The following is a 24,249-nucleotide window of genomic DNA, read 5'->3' as shown; positions in this document are numbered from 1 at the left end:
CACAGCAACAATTGCAAAAACCAACATGCTGGAACATTATCGATGTAAACCTATGTTCTGGCCCTAAAACAGAAGATGCTGGAAATGCAGATCAGGCAGCATCTGTGTAAAGAGGGAGAGAGAGCACATTTGGGGCTGAAGACCTTTGATTTGGCTTTGCTGTACAGAATACCAAAAGATTTCCAAAAGGCATTTGACAAGGTGCCACACAAGAGGCTGGCGCATAAATTAAGAGCCCATGGTATTGGAGGAAGTGTGTTAGAATGGTTTGAAAGCTGGCTGCCGCACAGAAAACAGTTGAAGTAAATGGATCTTTTTCAGATAGGAGGATGTAACTAGTAGAGTACCTTGGAGATTGATTCTTGGATATAGTAGCATTGGAGGCCATCCAAAGGACATTCACCAGACTAATTCCTGGGATGAGAGGGCTGTCCTATCAGGAGAGGCTACACAGTTTGGGTCTGTATTCCTTGGAGTTTAGAAGAATGAGGGGTGACCTTATTCATTCATACAAGATCCTAAAGGGGCTTGACAAGGTTGATGTTGAGATGTTTTCACTAGTGGGAGAGTCACAAACAAGGGGCAGTCATTTAAAACTGAGGTGCATAGAAATTTACTAATTTATTCTCTCACAGGGTAGTGAATCTTTGGAATACTTTGCCCCCAAGGACGGTGGAGGCCAAATCATTAGATATAGTTTGGGGGGGGGGGGGGGGGGCGGTAGATAGATAAATATTTGAAAGATCGAGGAATTGAAGGTTATGGGGAACTGACAAGAGGAGTTGAGCTTGAAAAAAAAAGTTGAGGTAGTTTGGCATGCAAGTTTAGCCACAATCTTAACCACAATTTTATGAAATAATTGCGACATTTTCCTGTCTACTCCTAAAAATACTTACTTAGTGGTTTTTCTGTGCACACTTTTCGGTTTGAAATACTTTATTTCCAAACCCATGATCAGGCTTCTCTCCAATGCACAGGTGGGACATTTCCTGCAATATATCATTGCCCAAGCACCAATTGCTCATTTTAATGAACATCTGAAATTCTTCAGTGAACATTACTAAATGTTGTTAATTGGCAGAGGATTGAAGAAGTGAAAGCTGATCGTTTGTCAGGCAGCAGCTGGCTATTGGCAAAATCCTGAAGATTAAGAACACCTCTAGCAAATGAAAGGAACATTCAAGACCTCGTTTGAGGTAACTGGATCACCTTGGCTGAGTGAGCTAAGGAGCATCTTGCGAAATAGCCCAGGATTCTCATTTTATGAAATGGAGGGCAATTCATGTCACAGTTATATTTCAGAAAGAGGTCTGTACATTGAAAAAATAAATCAACATTATTATTGGTGAGTTCCCCACTGTCTTGTCTGAAACTGCACTATTCAAAATATAGAATGGTTTCACATGCAGGACAGAAAAAGAACAAAATTTATCTGCAAATGAGGCATTTATTTTACCACACCTGCAGACGAATTACAAACAGACCCAAGTACATTTCATTGCTCCTCACAGGAGAGCAGCAAGCAAAGCAAGCACCTGACTTTGCTAGGAGTGTTATTAACTGAATTTATACCAATTTTGAGGACACCATATTTTAACTTGACAATTTGCAATCAAAGAAATTTCCATGTCCAAGTAAAATACATGACGGTGGTCAACGCATTATATGCAGAAGGGAGTGACAATGTATTCATTTTGTGGCAAAATGCTGTCCTCTAAATATTGAAGTCTTCACAACAAACCAAATGAAGTCTACTTGGCCACAAGATGTTTCGCTTGACCATGTAGCTCCTGACTCACTATATCACTCTGGAGTCCTGCAGTCCTCTGCAGACCAGGTCTAAAGATCCTTTATAGTGTACATTCCACCTCACTACTTAGAATTAGTTCTCATCACCAAGAGCTATGGAGAGAAGTGGCCAATGTCAATCCCTTCCCAGATGGGCTACCTGATCAAATAACCTGGGCTACCAAACAACACAAACCCAGTTTCCCATTTACCAACAGTCTTCTCTCTCAGTTGAAGACCATCACACTGCAAAACTAAATGCCATGTTAAACAAGCAAAACAAACCAAATCAACTTCATACATAAAAAGCCTACTAAGTACCACCTTTGTGGCTGCAGAATGGTTTATAGAAGGTTGCAAACTAGCAACAAAGAAGACTACAGATGGCCTTGTAGAACAACCCTCAAGGGGCTCTGGTTGAGAAGGCCCCTCTTCAAATTGTACCACCTCGACATCTGTGGCAGCAGTCCGAGTTTGCTAGTTGACAGGCAGCAATGAAAACACTAATGGGAATGCCAAATCTGTCATCCCAAATGCAGAAGATTAGCCTGCCATGGGAATAACTGCCACACCCTCATGGCAGTGCCTGAGCGATCCTTGGAATCATTGAAGTTCAGATTGCTGGACCGCTGTGATATCCTATAAGGCCATGAAGATTGGTATCCAGAGTCATAGTACAATCCGGGTCAGAGTTCTGTGATTAAGTAGTATTTGGAACAGGAAGTATTTGCTATCTTTCTACAATTCAGAAAATGAATGTCAATTTTCATGCCATGGATCCACTTAAGGCCTTGAAACACAAAGATTAAATGTTTGTGAGCAAGAAAATATAATTCTCACCTTATCAGCTGATACAGAAGCACAACTAGTTTTGGAAAAACTATGCCCTAGATATTGGATCCCATTACATTGCTTTTCTCAGTGGAAGGGGATCCAATAGTGGCGAAACGGGAGCACTCTCTGGTAGAGCTGGTGGACCAATGATTTTCTCATCCCACAGTGAAAATCACCAAATGTATTAATCTCAAGATTATGAAATTAAGGCTGTCAAGTCTGGAATTAAGACTAAAATCTTTCCAAAAGCTCTGGAGACCCTTTTGCACCCATAATTAACAATGTGGTAAATAAAGTTTACAAATCAAATGGTCAAAATCCTTCAATCTGATTTAGCTTGAACAGATACTTAGCTTCAACAGATATTAGCACAGATCTTGACATTATAAATATTATGCAGACACAATCATGTTAAAAAGGAAATTCTACCAAATTTCATCTCAACTTTTGTGAGCACAATCACAGCTGCTATATCCAAGCATTCCATTTCAGCTCTCGGCCATAAAAATCTTCAGTCCTCTCAGCCACAAAACTTGTGCTGGGCTTACAACACCTGCACTGTAAGCTTCAGTTCTACCATAACCATTGAAATGTACTGTGGTTACATAAATTCAAGTTTTCCCACGTGCTGCTTTAGTTTGAGATTTAGGGACCCTAGCTTGTTATTAATAATCACCTTTTATTGAAATGTTATTGGTTAGTTTGTTTTGGACAATGGTAATGTCATTAGACTTCAGATACACACAATCAGCTTTGTCAAACTGGCAAAAATTAGTTTACACAATTGATAAAGGATAGGGAAAGGAATGCAAGGTCTGGCAGGATTGCTGACAGCTCTCATCAGCAGAGAAATAAGCACATACGAGCTCTCACCAGTGTGCTCAAAGCGCAATTTTGTTGATCCTCGAGTTTCGTTCATAAAATGCAGTTTACAGTTCTACAAAGGTGACTGAATGTCTGCATGAATACATTTTCTGCTTTTTCTTTCTGAGCTCTCCTCTATGCATGGTCATACACGTGTAAGTCACTACAAAAGTGGTCTACTGTTCACACAGAAACATACCGACACTGCGATTTTCTTACTAATCCAACTATTTATATTGCAGAACTTTCAAGGAAAAACTTAGTCAAACAAAAACACACCTCACTATTTCTTACTCAGACCTTTATAAACAAGTTTAATAACAATCCAACTTTAACAAGGTGCCCTCAGTGGCTACAGCCAGACTTGGGGAAGGCAGATCCGTGAGTATTGAATGCCCGTGAATAGCTCTTTCCTCAACGGCTGGCTTCAAACTGCTCTGTCCCACCAGGGCAAAGTGCAACGACATAGGACGAGAGTCAGTATTTCTTGGAGAAACGTTAAAACCTAGGGGGAGGTCAATGTGTCTCCATTCTGCTTCTTAACCAAGACCTTCAGGTGATTGGGCAGGGTGCTGTTAAACCCTCTAGAACCATGTCTACACCAAGGAATTGCTCACACACTGCTGCTCTCAGGCTTGCAACTTTCCTGAAAAATTAGTCCGTCCTACAATGGATGTAACTTCCAAGTATATCCACTCAACTGATTCTGTCTTTTAAACATTGTAATTGTATCTGCCTCCACCACCTCTTCTGGCAGCTCATCCCAAATAACCATCATGTGTGGAAAAACTGACCCTTCAGATCTCCTTCAAATTTTTCCTCCCTTGCTTTAAACCCCTGCCCTCTAGTTCACGACCCCCCTGCCCTGCAAAATAGATTCCGAGTATCTATCCCATCTATGCCCCTCCTAACATAAACCTCCAAAGTCATCCCTTACCCACTTCTGTTCCAGTGAGAATAAACCTAGCCTATCCAATCTCTCCTTAAAACTACAGCCATCCATTCCAGGCACCATCCCAATGGATCTCTTCTGCACTCTATTGCTACCACATCCCTCCTGGAGTGTGGCAACAAGAACTGCTCACAATACAGGTTCTCCCCAGGTTACAAATGCCCAACGTATGGACAGCCCACACATCTGAACGAGCTTTTGGGAGACCAACTTGGGATGAAATTGTTCGCTGCTCCAGGCTTCTTCTACCAGGTGGGAATGGGGCACAACTGTGTGCCTTTTCTCCCCCGGGCAACACCCCCCAATTGGGGGCTGATTCAAGCCGAGCAGAGCTGGGAGCGCTGAGCAGACTTGCATACCGAGTCAGAGAAGCCGGCTGGCGGCCACTGTTCCTGCGCCTGCTCACCCTCCCATCACAGCCATTTCTGTGATCCTCTCCCTCGCACTGTTTTTGTTCATTTCTGATTTACAAATGGTTCGGGTCACGAACAGTTCTCAGGAATGGAACCCTGTCTAACCTGGGAACTGCCTGTACTCCAAATGCAGTCTAACCAACGTTTTGTACAGCTGCAACATCACACCCCAACTCTTGTACTCAATTCCCTGGCTTACGAAGCCAAGCATTCCCAATGCCTCCTTCCCTATCCATCTGTGTCAGCAGTTTTGGGGCAGGGGTGGTGATGGACTTGCACCAAGGTTTCTCTCTACATCAATGCTCTGGAGGTTCCTGCCATTTACTCTACACATCCTACCAGAATTTGGCTTCCCAAACTGCATTAACTTGCCCTTGTCTGGGTTAAACTCCATCTGCCATCACTGTGCCCAACTTTCCAGCTGATCCATGTCCTGCTGTATCCTTACACAAACTCCTTCGCTATCTCATGTCCACCAATTTTTGGTGTCATCTGTATCTTTCATACAAACAATTGAACTTATACCCCCCAGGCTCTAGTGATAAGCTGCTGGAGTGTAGACTCCTGTGTGGTTCCCACAACCTGCCCATAGTATTTTATTACGTGTTGTTTCCAACTCTCTCCTGTGTGTTTCCTTTTCATGGGTTCATCTGCATCCTCTTGGACAGAACTGCTGTCCTGTCACACCCTCAGAGCACTTTCCCCTCCCGTTCAGCTGACTACAGCCCACTGGTCTCAAGTGCCTCACCTTCTGAGGAGCAGTCAGCCACTAAATTCTGGTTGCTCATACTTCGTGGCTCCTTTATCAGAGCTGGCTCTGCGTGGACAGATATGATGCAGCATCTGTGACTGCAACTGGAATCTGCATGAATTTAGAAGGATCAAGTTTGCTCGAGTCCACAGACTCTACTGTCAGACTCATGCGAGTATTCACCCAAGCTTCCACCACCGCCTTCTCTTTCCCTTGCTGCATCTCCCCTTTCTACATTTGTTCTTGCTACTATGACAAGATGGGGAAAAAAAACAAGTACATTAGTATATGAGAAGGTTGCTACATGAAAATGGAGCAGCTATGTGATCACCTGAAGAAAGACCAGTAATGTGAATGTGAATAAGGGATAAGTGCATGTCATAGATAAACATACCTGATCCTGTATGGGCACTTTCAATAATTCCAAAAGTGTACTACTTTCCCCCAAATATGCCACGCGCTCTTCCAGGGAAGGAGTCAAGTCAACCTGCATGTCAAAGATGATCCACCACCAGTTTGCAGGGAGAGCCTGCACTTCCTGGCAACTTTCACTTGCAAAAGAGAAGTGCATTCATGTATGTTTTTTGTTGAAGTAGTTACTTCTCTAAATGAGATACATTATGCAGTTAGGGTCGTTGTATTTGCAAGCAAGGATGAGTGCATAGACTTTTGTGAATCCATTGATATCCATATAACATTATACCATTGTTATTATGTGGCAAATTGAACGTAGAAAGTAAAACAGTTTCTGAAGAGAAAAGTTGTTTTAGCACAAGGTCTCACCTTGATGTATCTGGTCATGATACTTCAAGGCACGACCTCGTGCTCAAAATGTCCTGCAACACTCATCCACGGCCCTAGGAACTGGATATATTCTGATAGCTCTCTTACCACCACGTCCTAGGTCCTTTTGGAGACAGTCTTGGCAGGCTGCTTGCCTCTCCTTACACAAAGCAGATCCCCTTTCATCAATTGTTTCCACCATGACTTCCACATACCTCTCCGGGAATGGTAGGGCACAGTCCTAATCCAATATTTTTTCCATGTTGCACTGTCAAACCACTTGCTGCGGTGTGTTTCACAATATTGGAAGGGTAGGTACAGATCCTTGATGATGGCCAGCTGGAGAAGGACTACCTAGGTAAATGACCCCATTGGGTCCTTCCCAGCAAAGCCCTAACAGCAGCAAAATTAATCCAGTCTCTCAGTTGTCAGGCAACAAATACTTAAATTTTAAATTATCTCCCAAAATTTTTCTAAAATTGTGCTTTTTTTTTAAAATGCCATTTTCTTTCTTTTCATTTGCTATTCATTTTACAAGCAAGTGTCTGCTGGGATCCCACATTCTAGTTACAGGTCACTGATGACAGCCTTGAGATGAAAATCACACACAACTCAGAATCTCCGGTACAGACAAAAATAAACATCCTGCAGTCATTGGTGAATGACAGCTTAATTTGCAGCAACAGGTGTCAACATTCATTTAAGGGAACCAGTCACATCAATTTTCCACAAATCTTATAAATGGCCAGTGGGGGGGGGGGGGGGGGTGGAAACAAGGCTGCAAACCTGTTGAATGAACACAATACAAGAACACACTAAAATGGAAGCCCACTTCTTAAGTAAAAGGAAAAATAACATACATTTCACTTAAACTTGCTTCATTTGACAATGTTAATCCAATCTATTGGGCACATTAATGTAATATGTTACAGGAGAGATTACCACCCATTTTGGACCATATGCCTACCTCCACATGATACACCAAAGGGTGTTACTTTGGCCTCCTGCCAGTTTCATCACTACAATACTGCCATGCAAATATCAGAGAAAGATTATTCCATCATTCCCAATCAATTTTAAAATTCCCCTGTTTGGTTCAAACAATCTTTCAGCTCAACCCTGCCACTCACTTTGATAAGTACCCACAACCCAACTGAACCTAAGAAATCAGCCATTATTTAGCCAAGCCTGAGAAATCTCCTTAACATATTTGTTGGTTTTGTTGATAAAAGAGTATTAAAACCTAGTGAGAAGCATCAAATCTGCTGACGTTGTTTCCTTTTGGTGTAGGGCCAATAACAGTTTGTACAATGTCTGGCCCATTTGCACAATTTTAATGAAAACAATATTACACTGAAATAAGGAAGCAATTTCCCACATCTGGCACAATTCAACGAGGACTGCTGAACCAAAAAATTACTTTTTTTTCTTAATTTTTTTCCTGCAATCTAGAGCTAGAGTCTATAATAAAGATTTTGTTGCTAAACTATTCCACGTGAAAGATATTTAAATCCTAATCATTATCTATTCTACATAAAAAGATTGTAATTTATAGAGTTTTACACCAATGAACCACTAAGTTTAGTCATTGCTGTGATGTCAGAAATGGGACAGCCAAACTACACACCAAGTCCCTAAAACAACTGTGAGAAAATGACCAGATAATCAAATTTTAATGATGTTGTGAAGAGATAATTATTTCTTTGGTAAACAGAGGGAGCATTTCCTTGCTGTTCTTCAAAATAGTGCCATGAAGTCTGTCACGTACCAGCAACAAAAGAAACACACCGAGGCATGTATAAGTGTTAGAAACTATTTTACTAATAACTACTTATGATAATAAGAAAAATAGAAGTAAAAATGTTAGAATGTCAGAAGTAAAAATGTTAGATCTTAAACATTAACCCCAAAAACTAAACCTGAAGTGTGTGGCTAATTCCCAAACTCCAAGTCCAGGAATAGTTCTCAAAGTTCAGTTCCGCAAGCCATAAGGTGAAACGTGAGCCAAGGTTTCTGCCACCGTTGACTGAATAAGAAATGTAGAGAGAGTGAGAATAGAGAGAAATTACGAAATCCAAATGTTCCACGATGGAACCCATACGACACCTCAATCACCGATGATCTCCATTCCTTTGTTCCAAAGTATCTGCCATCCCGAAAGGCATTCGAGACGTGGCCATCCACAGAAATACCTGTTTCCTTCTACAGGTTAACAGCAAAGTGGACTCCACTGGATTATTCCAAAAATCCATACTTGGATTGTAGTGACAGACACAGTTATTGTTTTTCATCCATCAATACTTAGACCAGCAAGCAGGGTGTCTCTCTCCCTTCTCTGACTGTCTGCTCCAAAACGTCAGCACATCCTTATCTCCTGTTGTTGTTGCAATCACGCCACACACGCACACTACTGTGTTATGTCTTAAGGGGACATTCACCAAATAGTAACCTAATCTGTAACAAGTCTTTCAGGTCCACAAGTAGATCTTTCCCCTTCTTAGGCAGACCCTTGGGATCGAGGACGACTTGTTTCCAATCCAGTTCTGAAGAGTGGAGATGTCCACATGCAAATTCTTTTAACATGGCGTGGCCATTGCACACCAGCTACCACATCACCTTGATCGAGCTAGGTCTTGGTTCAATGGCAAGGAGGTCCAAGATGATTGGAGACCAGGCTCAGCCATACACAGGTGCATGCACACAAAATGTGACCACACCCTTTTCTTCTGCCTCCCTCTTTTGCAGTACCCCACCCTGATACTCTCCCTCCTTCAGTTCACCCTTCTCAGCCTCCCTACCTCTATTCTCCTTCCCCCAATGGCCTGCTCTTCTCTTCATTTACTTCATTTCCCCTCGATTCTACTATTCCCTCTGACTCACACCCCACCCCCTAGTTTTGGGTTACCATCTATTCTGAAAGACTAAATCTGATGATACAGCATTGCCTCAATATTGCACTGGAGCATCATTTATGTTCAAGACCGCTTAGCAGAACTTGAATGCACACAAATAGAGTCACAGTTGACACAGAATGACATCACCTGATACATGATATATTGGTATGTCATATTTCTCCACTATACATTGGTTGCAAAATTTGGCTGAAGGTTTATTGATAAATTCGTTCTCCCACTGCAATTGGACAGTCACATTCAAAGGAAGAATTAATGCAACAATAGTATTGCAGCCCATTTCTGACCCAGAGTTATCAGAACAATAGCACTCTTCAATTTCTGTTAAGACAAAGTGAAACAATGAACTCGAGCTGGCTAGATCGTTAGAAGTATTTAAGGTGGAGGTAAGATGAATTTTTGAAAGAACTGAGGACCATGGGGAACTGGCACAGAAGAGGCCATCATAAATCAGCCATGATCGTACTGAATGGCTGGACAGGTCTGAGAGGCCAGGTGGCCTATTCCTGTTACTTTTTTTTGTGCTTTAGACCCACCTTTCAACTGTCTTAAAATTAATTACGCTGGCCGCTTTCGAGTTGAGTTGGCTCTTTTCGAGCAAGCTTTGTGCAATGCTTGAATACTTCCACCTTATTCTCACATCACTCTCTCCAGCTTCAGCCCAAATTTTACAAGAACAGAACCAGTCATTTTTTTTGACTGAATAAATCAAAATAATTCTATTTGTGTGTCAATTTGAATGTTCCTCATTGGTATATTTGATTAATTAGGGGCATGATAATTGATGTGAAACAAGTTCTTGGACAAGGCTGAGTAGAAGTTATTCATAGCTTACACAGTGCTCTGACAACGGTGCTTTGGCCTTTAGAGTCCATGGCAATTGGACAGCAATGTAATCGCCAAAGAAATCCAAACTGCTCCACTGTTTATATTATTGTTGTTTTGTTCTGGTCTCTGTGCAGCCAGCAAGAAACTGGTGCACATCTGCATTCCTGATTTTCCATATTAGACAGGGCTTAACATGACATCTGAAGAACAGCACTCCCTCAGTCTTGACAATGAGTTTTTGACCCAAAACATTAACTCTGGTTCTTTTGCATAGATGCCGCCTAATGTGCTGAGTGTTTCCAGCATGCTTTTACTTCAACACTCCCTCACTATTATTAACCTAGATTATTTGCTCTAATACTTGGAGGACTTCAACCAATCTTCTGGTTCAGAGGCAGTAGCACTATCACTGATGCAAGGTTGATACCCATTAGATTTATTATTTTTAATCCACTATTATGCTTGTTCTATTAGGAAATACAATGGGACTTATGCATCTTACATTTAAATTGGTAAATTGGTTTATTATTGTCACATGTACTGAGGTACAGTGAAAAACTTTGTTTTGCATGCCATCCATACAGATCATTTCATTACATCAGTACATGGAGGTAGTACAAGGGAAAACAATACAGAATGCAGAATAAAGTGTCACAGCTACAGAGAAAGTGCAGTGCAGGCAGACAATAAGGTGGAAGGCCATAACGAGGTAGAGTGTGAGGTCAAGAGTCTATTTTACCATACTAGGGGACTGTTGAATGGTCTTATAACGGCAGGATAAGAGCTGTCCTTGAGCCTGGTGGTACGTGCTTTCAGGCTTTTGTATCTTCTGCCCAACAGGAGGGGGGAGCAGAGAGAATGTCCTGGGTGGGTGGGGTCTTTGATTATGTTGGCTGCTTTGCCGAGGCAGTGTGAAGTGTAGACAAGAGTCCACGGAGGGGAGGCTGGTTTTCCCTCCCTCTCTCTCTCTCCTACACACACACTCCCCTCAGAGTAAGGAAATAAAGAGGTACTTTGAGAAAAGGGAGGCAATTGTGTTCAATGAGAATACAATGTTTATCTCAGCCAGAGGGGGCCATTCATCAGCAATATACATTGTTACAAGGTTTGAATTGTGGAGCAACTGGATTGAGTGTCACAAGATCTTGTGGCATTTCTTTCATATTAGGCAAATTCAAAATTATGACGGCTCAAATAATTCACAATTGCAATAAAGATAAGAGGAGGAGGGAAGGGAAAGCACCTTGTTTAAAATATCTTTCAGAGACTTTGATAACCACAACGCTTTGCACTTGAAGTACAGAAAACAATGCACTGGTTTCATCACTTCTAATTAGCAGGCAATTACAGACAGAAATCATCTACTTTAGGGGATAAAAAGATAAATGTCTTTCCCACTTTTCATAGGAATGTACAAGCGTAATATTAGTCAATTTTACAAATAGCTACTTAAGTTAATAAACTCCATTACACAATGAACATTAATCTAATGCAATTGAACAATTAATGAGCTAATGGAGCTCCAGTCACTGGATAAATATTATCCACTGGATTACATTCCAGCACTTTGTTTTAAATATGCTCATTTTACAGGTTGAATTTAATTTAAATAGTTCCATTTGCATGCTGCCAATTGTCAGTTTTGTCTGTATTCTTTTGTGCTAAGCTGGACAGAACTTTTAACAAGTTAGCAGCAACTGCAAACAGAGGAAATAAACATGCTGCAATTGCCAAAACTCGAGTTATCCTATTTGCGACTGTCATTGGAACTACTGTCAAATGCTTACATCAAATCGGTTCCAAGGCAAAAATGGTAGATAGTACTAGCTCTAGCTGCCAAAAAAACAAACTATGCCAGTCCCCCACACAATGTAAATGACATCAGACACAGATAATCAGAGCAATTTTCTTGTTCCATGATAAAATTAAGGCCCAAGATCCTTTGTGGTACTTTCTTACATCAGGGTACCAGGCTGGAGAGAACCATTTTCTATGACAGTTACCAGAACTCACCAAACTTTTGCCAAGGGCCAAATCTCCTCTCAAGAAGCTGGGCAGTGATGGGAATCTAGATCCATTTTTCCCCCCACACTGGGAGTGTGACTTCAGGAATTTTATATTAAGCATAAAGAGAAAACCAAGTAGTTTTTCCACAGAAAAAGCAAAAATTACCAATGCAATAATTCAGTGCAACTCTTGCATTTGTTCCATGGATTACTATAAATCTAATTGTTGCATATAAACTTATTAAACATTGAATTTGCTCTAATGGTTGCACTAGATCACACATGAATAGAAGGCAATGTCCCTGATGATTAAGATGGATATGCAGTAGGACAACTGTTCCACTTAGCAGAAATATTTTACACTTAATATTGCAGTTCAGTAATAAATACACACAAGATCCAAAAACAAAGGAGCTAATTCACATTTCACTTTGATTTTTAACTGAAGAAAATCCAAAATGTCAGCAACTTTTATGCTCTGTGATGTCTCCTTTCCTGGGAGTATCTGCAACATTTGATTGTTGTAAGCACTTCCTACCCATACGATCAGAATGACAGAACACTTGAACTGTCGAGACAATTCGGTTTTATGGGTTTTTCCTTTAATGAACGCCATTAGTGGTCAAGGAAGTTAAGGTATATTCTCAAACTTTGAGATATTCAATATAAAATAGACCCATGGAATGCTAATGAAGAAACCAGCATTAACACCCAGAAACCACTACTTGGCTACTTTCAGAGAATCGAGGATATGCTCAAGGTCTCCTTGAAGAAATGCAACATTCTTACCCACTCTTGGGAACTCCTGGCTCATGATTGCTCAAAGTCAATAAGGTGCATTCAAGATGGAATTGAGAATCTTGAATCCATACATTGGGAGCACACAGAAGCCCGTGTAAGCAATGGAAGGAGCGCATCACCTCAAACTGTGTACCCACCCCGTCAGCTGCCCCTGCCCAATCTGTGCAGGAGTCTGCAATTCCCACATTGGCATCAGACATCTCAGAACACACAAAACCAGAGTAGAAGCAAATTATCCTCAATTGCACAGAACTGCCCAAAAGGAAGGAATCATCCAACGTCAACATGAAACACCCATGAAAATACATTTATGCAAAATGCTGCCCGTCTACAAAACCACTATTTACAACTGATTCTACTCAAGGCCAAGGATTATTTAGCAATAGCCAAGAGACCATCCCAGTTATTTACCCTTTGCGCTTAAGATTATTCTAATTTGCAAAGGAAAACACCCACACTTTGAAGTATGGACTATAATCTCAAAATGCACAGTTTAATACATGACTTAATTAATCCTTGCTGAAAATTAGCCAGTGTCCCTTACAAGTATTAACATTTCCAAAAGTACTTGATTGGTTCTGAAGTGATTTTGGAAGACGAGAAGATTGTAAAAAGTGGTGTGAAAATTCAAGTATTTGATTTTCCTTTAAAACAAAACCAGTGCATTTGGCAGTTAGGGAGACCGCTACCTACTTACAAGCTACATCTTCACTACTGTTACGAGCCAGGTTGCTACGTGGTGAGTGTCCCTTTAAGGCACCTGGTCAGTAGTGTCTGTGGCTTTATCTGACTACTGCGTGTGGAAAACAAATGACTATAACTGGAGCGTACTGGCAATTGCACAGATAGACAAACGGAGAGAGCGCGAGAGAGAGGGAGCGTGAGAGAGAGGGAACAGTGACTCCTTGCCAGTGTCTCTGTGTCTACAAGTGACAGACAATCATTGTGAGTGTCACTATACAAATCCACGTATGGATATTTGTGGAGCAGTCTGTGGAGCCCACTTTGTCGTTACCCTGTACTGGAAAGCAGGTATATCTGTGGGCGGCCACGTCTCGAGTGCCCTCGAAGTGGCAGAGATCTCTGACTAAAAGCAACAGAGTTCTTCGGCGATTGAGGTGTCACATGGGTTCCATTGTGGAACTTGTGGAGTCCGTAAACTGCTCTTTCTATATTCTCTCTACATTCTACTGTGGTTTTCAGAAGCCTTGCTCATTGTACTGCTTCATGACTTGCTGAACTGAACTCCGAGAACTGTTCCTAGACTTGGGGGTTTGGGAACTTGCCACACACACACACACTTTGAGTTTATTTTGGGGTCAATGCTTAATATCTAATGTTTTGTGTTTCTCTTATTATTACAAGTAGTTATTAATAAATAATTCTAACATTTATACATGGCTCGTTGTGTTTCTATTGTTGCTGGTATGTAACACTACTGAGAACAGGAGATGGGTCAGCATCTTATCCAGTCTCTATCAGTGCCCTGAAGTTAGGAAGACCTTGACGAAACAATTGGACGACCAGAAGTATGTAAGCTCACACATCTGAAGTGACCATGAATGAAGGAAAGGAAGATTAACTCCAGAGTAGGCTACATTGAATAACATTATGTTGCTCATTTATATTTTACTGCGCCCAAGTGGCTTTTTTCATCAAATTTTAGAACGCAAAGTATCTGGGAGGAAGGTGGAAGACCCACTGAGGTAATGCAACTTCAAAGTTAACTGAAAACTCATTGTAACTACTGGATCATATTTAGTCATTTGAACACCTGATCAAATTCCTCTGATGGAATCTGTAAATAGTTTTAGCTCAATGGAAGTACTCTTGCCTAATTTAGAAAATCTAACTCAAACCCAGCTCTAGAGACTCGAGAACATATCTGGGCTGACACATCAGTGCAGCACAGGAAACTATTTGGTCCATTGTGCCTGAGACCAACTCTTTAACAGAGTTAATTCAATCAATCCCACTCTCATCAAATAGCACTGCAAATTCTCCTTTAAATATATATCCAATTTCATTTTGAAAATTATTACTGAATGCACTTCCACAAACTTCAGGTAATACTCCAGATCATAACAACTGTCTGCATAAAAAAAGTTTAATTCCCTTTCTTGCAGTTCAAGGCAGTGGCTCACCATCATCTTCTGAAAGACAACTAGGGATACAAGAGAAAATGCTCACATCGTACAAGTGAATTAAACAAAAAAAAAAATCCCAGAGGCTTGACCACGTCTTGAGCAATTTTCACTTTTTAATAAGCCGCTGTTATTGTTATACAGCAAAATTCTAACGGATAAGTAAAATTCAGCAGCTTAAAAATAAAGTTGATTAATGATTTACCAATAGCCAGCAAGCAAACTATTGACTGCTTCTGACATCAACCTGTACACTGATAAGCTGATTTTGAATACACTGTTGGCAAGATTTCTAAATTCCAATGCTCTAAGGTCTAATTTCCAGGCACGATCAACAGAACATAAGTGAAACCCACAAAATCAATTGAAAGCCATTTTCTACAACTGAAGGGCAAACAAAAATTTAATCAAAGAATTTTACAATCTGAGGCTAAACAATACGCGAAAGTTGACAGGTGCTTCGAAAATACCTTAAGATACCGGACTTTCATCAGCAGGATCTAGACTAATATTCAAATCACCTTGCTGCCACAATATTTTGCAAGTGTATATACTTTAAGAACATTAGCACAAAAACTTCTTCAGCTTCACTAACTATTTTCAAACAGTAATCTTAATTTATGATCTATATTAATGCAGAGTATATTAGGGGTGGTCAAAATAACAAATAACCATATGTTTTACAGTCTTCAGGCTTGCACATTTAAAGATAGATGCCAATATTCTCCAAGCAAAGCATAACAGTGCAGATTTGAGATTAGAAGATGATTATGGAGTTCTAGAAACATGAAATGTGTACAATTTATTCCTTAAAAAATTATTAACCTGCTTTTTTTTTAAGGATGCTCATAAATTATGCATCATACAGTGACAACGTTACTGTCAAGAAAACTGGTGGCTACCAAGCTACCAGACTCTACAAGTGGAATGAATTTCTTACTTTGTTCAGTGGATAGCTTATTGTAGATTTGCTCTGATATTTAATTACAAAACACTTGGCATACAAATATGAAGTAAAAGTAGGGATACGCAAATATTAATGAGGTTACCTCAGTTGAATCAGATGGTACAAGAATCATTCTGCAAATTTCTTAAACATAGTGGAATAGCTGATAGATCTGATGGTTATAATTATTCTAATATAGTGCATTAAAAATGAAGTGGAGTATCTGTCACATTCCAAAATATCAAAAATCCATGTGTGCACAAAAACTGCAAACAAAGTGAACCATGAACTCAGAAGGTAACCAGCAAGAAATCCAAACTAAATAACAGAGTTTACATACGTAACTGCTTGTTACATCCACGGACGGACGTAATGATGCAAATGTGTTAGGAGCTGAGAAAATATATTCATCCGCAGTGGATGAGCAAAACACTATGTTCAGTATATTCATTTTTGAATATGAACAGTGGCACACACGACGAGCGTTTGTCGGCTCTTGGACTATACTCACTGGAGTACAGAAGAATGAGAGGGAACCTGAGACATTTCGAACGTTGAAAGGACTGGACAGAGCAGATGTGGCTAAGCTGTTTCCCTTGGTGGGCGAGTCCAGGACTAGAGGGCACAGTCTTAGAATTAGAGGGCACCCATTTAAAACAGAAATGAGGAGAAATTTATTTCGCCAGAGGGTAGTGAATTTATGGAATTCTTTGCCACGTACAGCTGTGGAGGCCTGATCATTGGGGGCGTTCAAAGAGGAGATTGATAGGTATCTAATTAGTCAAGGTATCAAGGGATATGGGGATAAGGCCGGAAATTGGGGCTAGATAGGAATAGTTTTAGTTTAGCTCATGGAACAGACTCAATGGGCCGAATGGCCTACTTCTGCTCCTTTGTCTTGTGATCTTGTGACTTGATATTGTATGTTCGAGTTTAGTGCATGCCGATTCACCGAGGTGGGGGCGGTGGGGGAACAAAAATCACAAACTATGTAAACAAATAGTTCTTTGTATTTGAAATATCTAACAAAACATTGTTAGTTGTCTTTGCTGCTTTAAGGCTGAATGAGGCTACAGCTCAGGTCTATGAGCTTCACTGGATCAGATGAATAAAGTAGTTCAATCAGGCAGCAAACTGGAATACACCAGTTGATGCAAGAAATCTGCAGACTTCAATTCTAAAAATGCAGCTTAGGCCATCTACCAGAGTCTAGTGAAAAATCACAATTTAAAGCTGAGGGCATGTAACATATCAGAGTACCTTTTTTTTAAAAAGAAAGGATCACAGAGGGGACTGGCCAGAGAACACAGCATGACATCTAATATTCTGGGTTCTGACAAAAGGTCATTGACCCAAAACAGTAACAGTTTCTTTCTCCACATATGTTGTCTACTCTTGAGTATTTCCAGTATTTTTAGTTTTTGTTTGAAAAAAAAACGAGAACTTGGCGTTTGTAAGCTCCATCTCCTGTTCAGCAGTGTGCACTGACAAATGGGAGCATTACAAACCAGGAAACCACAGTTAGGAACAAGAATGAGATGAGTTTTTACCTCATTAAAATTTAAGTGGTAAAGCAAGCACATGAACTATGCTAACTTTGACAGGAAAGCTAGATGTAATTACATTCAAAAAGTAGTTCATGCAATTACAGCACGTTGCAATCACAGAATTATTTGTGCCATGTGTGAGGACTGCAAAGAAATTCTCTTTAGGTTGAGCATCAATGAATACTTGCTCTAAGTGGATAACATGTTCCTTACAAACCAGAGGGGTACTTTGTTTAAAAAGTCTCCTGATTATCTATGTAAACATACCACACTACAGATGTTAAATAGAGAACACCTGCTACTTTACTCTTACCTATTGGAATATGCCACATTGTATACAATTGCTGACTTTGAAAAACAAATAATACATCAAATGTAACTTGGACTGTAAACTAATAGCCATATTTAACACTAACCAGCAAGTGATCAACAGAAACAGTGCATGCACAGTAACGAAAGATGTATCCATTATGCCAGCAAAATTGTTAAAAAAATACTTCCTTCACTACTCATTTTCCAGCTCTTCAGTAGTTCATCCCCTCTTGTTACAGCAGTATAACCTTTGAGCCATCGCCAACTAAGCAAAATAAATCTGCTCTTTTTGACAAAAAATGTTAATTACTTATCTGGGTGCCAAACAGAGTGGAAGGGGATGAAATGACAGGATAACATAATCTTCCCTCCAGAAGAGAATTGGAGGAGGAAAGAAAAACAAGAGTGTCAAAAAAAATCTGCAGTTTTCTTAGGTACGTATTCTGGACCAGTATCACCTGTGCTGGCATGAAATGTAAAAGCCATTAAAGTCTTGATCTAATCTTCCTTTTCAACCATTTAGCCTCATGTGTCAGTACAGTTTTCCCTCTTTGTGAAATATACTCAATCTCCTGCCTCAAAGACTGATGCTTGATATTTGCTTCCTTTGTAAATGTTTGCAGTCTGATCGCAAGAGAATGACAGGAATGTTCATTAATCTTGCAAAGTTTGTTGACTTATTTGCCATTTTTACCCCAGCATAAGGTCTCTTACAAACTATAATTTTCCACTATCTAGTCATAAACCTTTGTCCATGATTTCTATTTTTAATTTTCCATTTCTACAGTGAATATTTGTAATTAACATGGCAACTAGAACTTCCTTGGTTAGTGAACCAATATGTTGACTCAAAAAACAATCTTGAACGTACAGCAGAAAACTCTCCTCATATTATTGTAGTCTATTTCTGGATAATTAGAATATAGGTAACATGTCTAATTGGCCTACAAATTGTAGCCTCAATAAATTTTCTGCTGTGTAACATACACCAACCAGACTCTTTCTCTTCCGAGCTTGAGGAACTGCACAGTTTGTCAAAATTCACTAATACTACACTGAATGGAGTAACGACACCTTGGATTCAAAGAGCTGGACTTCTGAGATAACCTAAGCTCATTTCTGGAAAGGAACTCTTTTCGTAATATTAAATCAATGTGAAATTAAACAGATTGCGTTTTTCGAAAGTGGATTTAATACAAAATGAACAGGTAAACTTCTGAAGATGATTGTAATTTGGAAAGAAAAGCTAAAAAAGGAGATAAATTAGTATTCGAGAAACGCACGTCTTTTATTCCTTTAAACTCACCTTTCTGATTTTGCTTTTTAGCCATCGCCGTTTTCTGTTTCTTTAAAGTGTGTAGCCAACGAGTTCGACTAACTAAGCGAGAGCTCAGTAATCACCCTTTCAAGTCTTCCAAGCAGAAGATGCAGCTTCCGTTAATAAGTCTCTTCCTCTCAGCAGCGTTTCTGGGACGTCTTGGAAACCCTATATAGATCGACAATAATCAATCAGATCATTTGCGTCCTATTACAGGCTGTTAGGAAATCTTACTGGATTAACGAACACTCCCGTTTTTGGTTCTCTTGCGATCAGATTACAAAATTTAAAGGAACCAAATAGCCACGCAACAGTCTTTTACAAGAGAGAAAAAATAGGGATAACTGAATCTAATTACCAGTGGGGCTTGTGTGTCACAAACACAGCCTTTCTTCTTGGGGGCGATTCTGCAGAGGGCCCAGTGGTCAGTCAGCACTTTGCGTCTTTTTGTCTTACAAATCCCCTGCCTCCCAACGAATGAAGCTCCCAGTCAGTCGCCAGCTTCCCTTCTTCGTCTTCAGTTGCTTTCTTTCATTTTCCAGATCGGCTAGTTTAGAAGAGAACCTTTATCCTCTATTTCTGTCGGTTCTTCTCTACTTAATTAAAACAGCCAGGTGGTCAGCCTAATCTCAGCAGAACTAGTCTTGCAGTCTCAGGGAATCTAAACCGAATTCTCTTGAAAAACTCACCCACCCAACTGGTGATTTGCTAATTGTTGGAACTAAAAAAGATACATTAAATCATTCATTTAATTTAGATTCTAAAGACATGAACCTCCCTCTGGACAACCGACACCATCAATACCAGAAGCACTACTCAGCATGGGACTCGCAACAAGAAGGGAGAAAACTCTCAGCAACTCGGCTACACCGCTCACTCCCAATACATCACTTCCGGTTGACGAGACGACCCGCCGACGAAGATGCCCGAGTGATTCCGAAGTGTAGGGAGGGAGGCGAGCGAGCGAGGGACTGGGTGTCGTTACCGTGATCGGGGGGACGACTTCCAGTGCCAAAAAAAAGCACCAAACCGATTTGAATTTAGTCGGGTGAAGCCTCATCTAATCACTCCTTGATATTTTTTTCTATAAAACGCAAGTAAGTAAATAGATAGTATTTAAAACAATTAAAAGAAAGATAGATAGGAAGCAAGCAGCTTCATAAGTTGCTCCAAGGATCTGGAAAGTTCGAGAATGTTAAATTCTATGAATTGTTCTGGAACATTTCCGTGGTCGAACACCAACTCATTCCAAGGACCGGATCTACTCGGGGATGAGTTTTTTTTAGCCTCTTAGGATAAACAGAAAATCAAACCTATTTATGATAAACGTGCACCGATGGTTTAAGCTGCCCACGTTGCCTTCAGCCAGTGTGCGTGGCCGTTGTGAGGAAGAGCAGCACCACCTGCTGGGACCAAGCCGCACTGCACTGTCACTGAGCTGACTTCTCCCAAGGTACCAAGTGGGAAAAATTTAGGATGTAGAAGGAGGATCTTAATCCCATTTTGTCCACGTTGGCTGCAAAATCTGTTCAGACTAAAATAAATATGAAAGGTACTGGAAATGGGCAGCACCTGTGGGGAGAGAATTTGTTTTTCTTGTTATTTTCAGGACTTTATGTTTTTACTTTTAGATTCCCAGCATCGGGGGGGGGGGGGGGGGACGGGACATTTTTGCCCTTTGCATTTCTAATCCCATTTCTCAGCTCATTCAGGTACGCTTTAAGTGTGGCGAGAGTTTCAACCTCCACCGTCCTCTCAAGCAGTAAATTCCAGATACATATTTCTTGTAGCTTCCCTCTAATCCTATTGATTGTCTTAGATCTGTACCCCTTAGCCGTTGACCTCTTGACCTGTCAAGGCCTCTCCATTATATGCATCTCAATTAAATCTCCCCTCAAGTCTCCTTTGTTCAGAGGAAAACAACCTCAGCCTGGACACTCTTTCATCACAACTATAATACTCTAGCCTTGGCAACTCCCTGATAAATCTCCTCTGCGCCCTCTATAGTACTGTCACATCCTTCCTAAAGTGTAGTGACCAAAACTGTAGACAATACCCTAGCTGTGGCCTAACTAATGTTTTCTACAGTTCTAACATGCTCTCTCTATGCCGCAAGCCCAAATTGACCATTTTCTCAGGCCATTTGACCAATTAGCTAGAAATTTGAGAGTCCCCTAAAATGGGTTCACTGATTTTTTGGGGTTAGATTCCTTTGACAGTCTTCCCCATCTGCACCAAAATAGAAAACTTACGGTTGGCCTTGCTCTTATAAATGATTCATGTATTAGCATCAAATGTATTGGTGCCGAATTCCTTCCGATGTGATTTTAGGTAGCATTCATGCCATACCTGTAGATTTTACTGTTGTGGTTTGGAAGTACTACCTGAATCTCAAGCTGACAGCAGAGCAAGACTCTTCAGGGGGTGTCCTGTCATTCCCCTTTGCTTTGGAATCAGTTTGAGTATTCTGTACTCTTTAAGTTTAGCTTGGGCATGAAGCCCAAGCAAGTTTGCACTGACACAAAACATGTTGGAATCTCTTTGATAAAAGTTATCATCCCTGCATTATCCTCTTGATCTTTGACATGGTTAACCATATCATGAAAATCCCAATGTCTGTAGCTCCAGCTGAGTGGGATCGCCTTTGCCTGGATCAATTCTTATTTATACAATCATTGTCAGAGTTGTGACCATTTTCTGCAATGGTTTCTCTTCCAGTTACCTCTGGAGTTGCCCAAATCTGGTCTATTTCCTGTTTTTAGATTCCTTTATGCATTAACAGAAAAATTACATTAGTTTCCATGTATATGCAAATAATGCTTTACCAACATCACTTCTCTCAGCTATGTTCCCAAAGCCCCCACCACACCTTTGCTCAAGCCTCTGTGTTGTCATTCTTCTTGTCTCACATCCATTCTTGGATGAACTGAAATTCCCTTCAATATTAGAAAAATTGAAGCCATTGTCTCTGCCAGAATTCCCAAGTGTTCCCAAGCCCTCAATTCCATTTCTCTTTTCTTTGAGGCTGAACTTTGAATTATGCACATCTTATTTAATACAGGGCTAGCTTTTGACCCTAAATGCTTCTTCTCACAAAGACTGCGAGCTTCCATCTCTGCTTTAGCCGTAGCCCATTTTGTGCTAATTATGCTTTTGTCACCTCCAGAGGGGGTGGAAATTCTGCTTCAATTGTGCAGAGCCATGATTAGACCTTGTCTAGATTACAGCATTCAGTTCTGGGGATTGCACTTCAAGAGGGATGTATTTGGCCTTGGAGTGGGTGCAGCACAGAATCACCTGAATACAAAAGGTTAAATTATTAAGGCAGTTTGCATTATATTGACTCATTTACCTTTGAGCACAGATTAAGGGGTAATCCAAGGTGTAAAATTCAATTGTGTAGATAAAAAGAAACTATATCCTTTGGTGGGATTATCCAGAGCAAGAGGGTATGACCTTAAATACTAATTAAAACTAGCCCATTCAGGAATGAAATGAGGAATCCCTTCTCCACATAAAGTTGAAGAAATCTGGAACTCCCTTCATCCATAAAGCTGGATGACATGCAAACAAAAGCTTTTCACTGTATCATGTGACAATAATAAACCAATTGCCAATTACTTTCAAGATAGAGCAACATAAATTTTAGTTTGGTTAAGTCAGTGTATGTGATTTGAAAGTGAATTGAGTTATAGATCATGAATGATCTGACTCTGTTTCAACATTCACCTATTCCAGTGCAATCATGACTGCTTCCCTCTTCCATTCTGTAAACCTGAGGTCATTCATAACTCGGCTGCAGATGTCCCAAGCTTTCCCCTGACCTCACTGATTTAAATTGGCTCCTGGTCCACCAGTACCATAAGTATAAAACTCTCATCCTTGTGTTCGGAATTCTTGACTGCATTACACTTGTCTGTCTCAGTTCCCCTGAGATTACCATGCTTCTTTAAATTTGGCTTCTTGAGCATCTGGTAGCTGTGCTGTCAGCTATCTTGATGTTAAGCCCTGAAATTTCCTTCCTACATCTTTTCCTTTAAGTGGTCCTTGAAACCTAGCACTGACCAAGTTTTCAGTCACATATCTTAATATCTCCTTTGGCCTTTGCAGATTTTGGTTGATTGCGCTTCTTTGAAGCACTCTGGGAGCATTCTATGACCTTAAAGATATTACAAAAATCCAAGTTGTTGTAAACCGGTGGAAATCAACCAGTACAAGCTGATATCAGGGCTCCAGATCCAAAGAGGAGCTAACCACTAATTTACAATATTGCTAGAAGTCACTGCACAACAGCCCCACCATAGAGTTGAGATATGGCTGCTCAGGACCAGGCACTGGAGTAGGAGTGGCTCTCAAGACGCACAAGTACTGACCTTGACATCCTTGTAAATGAAAGCCACATCTATAAAGGTCATATATACCTGGGCTCCAGGTGCTTCCCTTGGTCAAGATGAAGTGGCAATGAAAGGGGACGGCAAGAGAGATCAAGAGAGGCTTTACAGAACAGGTCATAATGTTGAAAGAAGTTCAATGGCCTCGCTCATTTGGTCAAGACGAGTGGAGACAGCCGCCAAGTCCATCTGTCAACACAAGCATTATTGCACACACACTTAACATTGTTCCATCATTTAGATATATCTCATACCTCACATGCAGCTAAGGTTGTTTAAGCAATACAGTGATTTTAATCAGACACATTGAACATAATCACTAACTCCCTTCCTTCTCTCTTACAGGAGAAGGTTGAGTCCCGCTGTTTGGAAGTGGACTCATGGAGGCAGGTAGGGTCAGGTCAGGGTTGCATTCATGGAGCAAGTAGATAGTTTTCCATAGCATGCTTGAAGTTTACCAAGACTTATGCGTCCCAGACTTAAACCTCAGGATTAGAACAACTTGTTGGTGAATTAAGAAGGTGATGCTATCACCACTATATTGCTAATCTTTGAGATGCTCTGCAGAGCTGTTCTTTCAGTGCTTGTTCAATCTTATTTCTCCGTTCACAAATAATCTTCAAGATATTTGTTTATTGAAGAATGGGCGTTGATGATGC

The 24,249-nt window shown here is 40.5% G+C and overlaps 1 protein-coding gene across 1 annotated transcript in view; it reads right to left on the bottom strand.

Annotated features, from left to right (window-relative positions):
- The window catches only part of spats2 (spermatogenesis associated serine rich 2), a 94,394-nt gene extending 74,314 nt beyond the window's left edge, over positions 1-20,080 (bottom strand). The window contains exons 1-2 of the mRNA XM_052009601.1: positions 19,558-20,080; positions 19,188-19,367 (exon numbers count right to left, since the gene is read on the bottom strand). Of these exons, the coding sequence (XP_051865561.1) occupies positions 19,188-19,212 (25 nt within the window). The 5' untranslated portion in view covers positions 19,213-19,367; positions 19,558-20,080. The remainder of the gene's footprint in view (positions 1-19,187; positions 19,368-19,557) is intronic.
- Positions 20,081-24,249: the final 4,169 nt, after the last annotated feature.

Source organism: Pristis pectinata, chromosome X (assembly GCF_009764475.1).
Source record: "Pristis pectinata isolate sPriPec2 chromosome X, sPriPec2.1.pri, whole genome shotgun sequence".
Lineage (NCBI taxonomy): Eukaryota > Metazoa > Chordata > Chondrichthyes > Rhinopristiformes > Pristidae > Pristis > Pristis pectinata.
The sequence above is the reverse complement of the archived record's forward strand: the minus strand, read 5'-3'. Positions and strand labels throughout refer to the sequence as shown.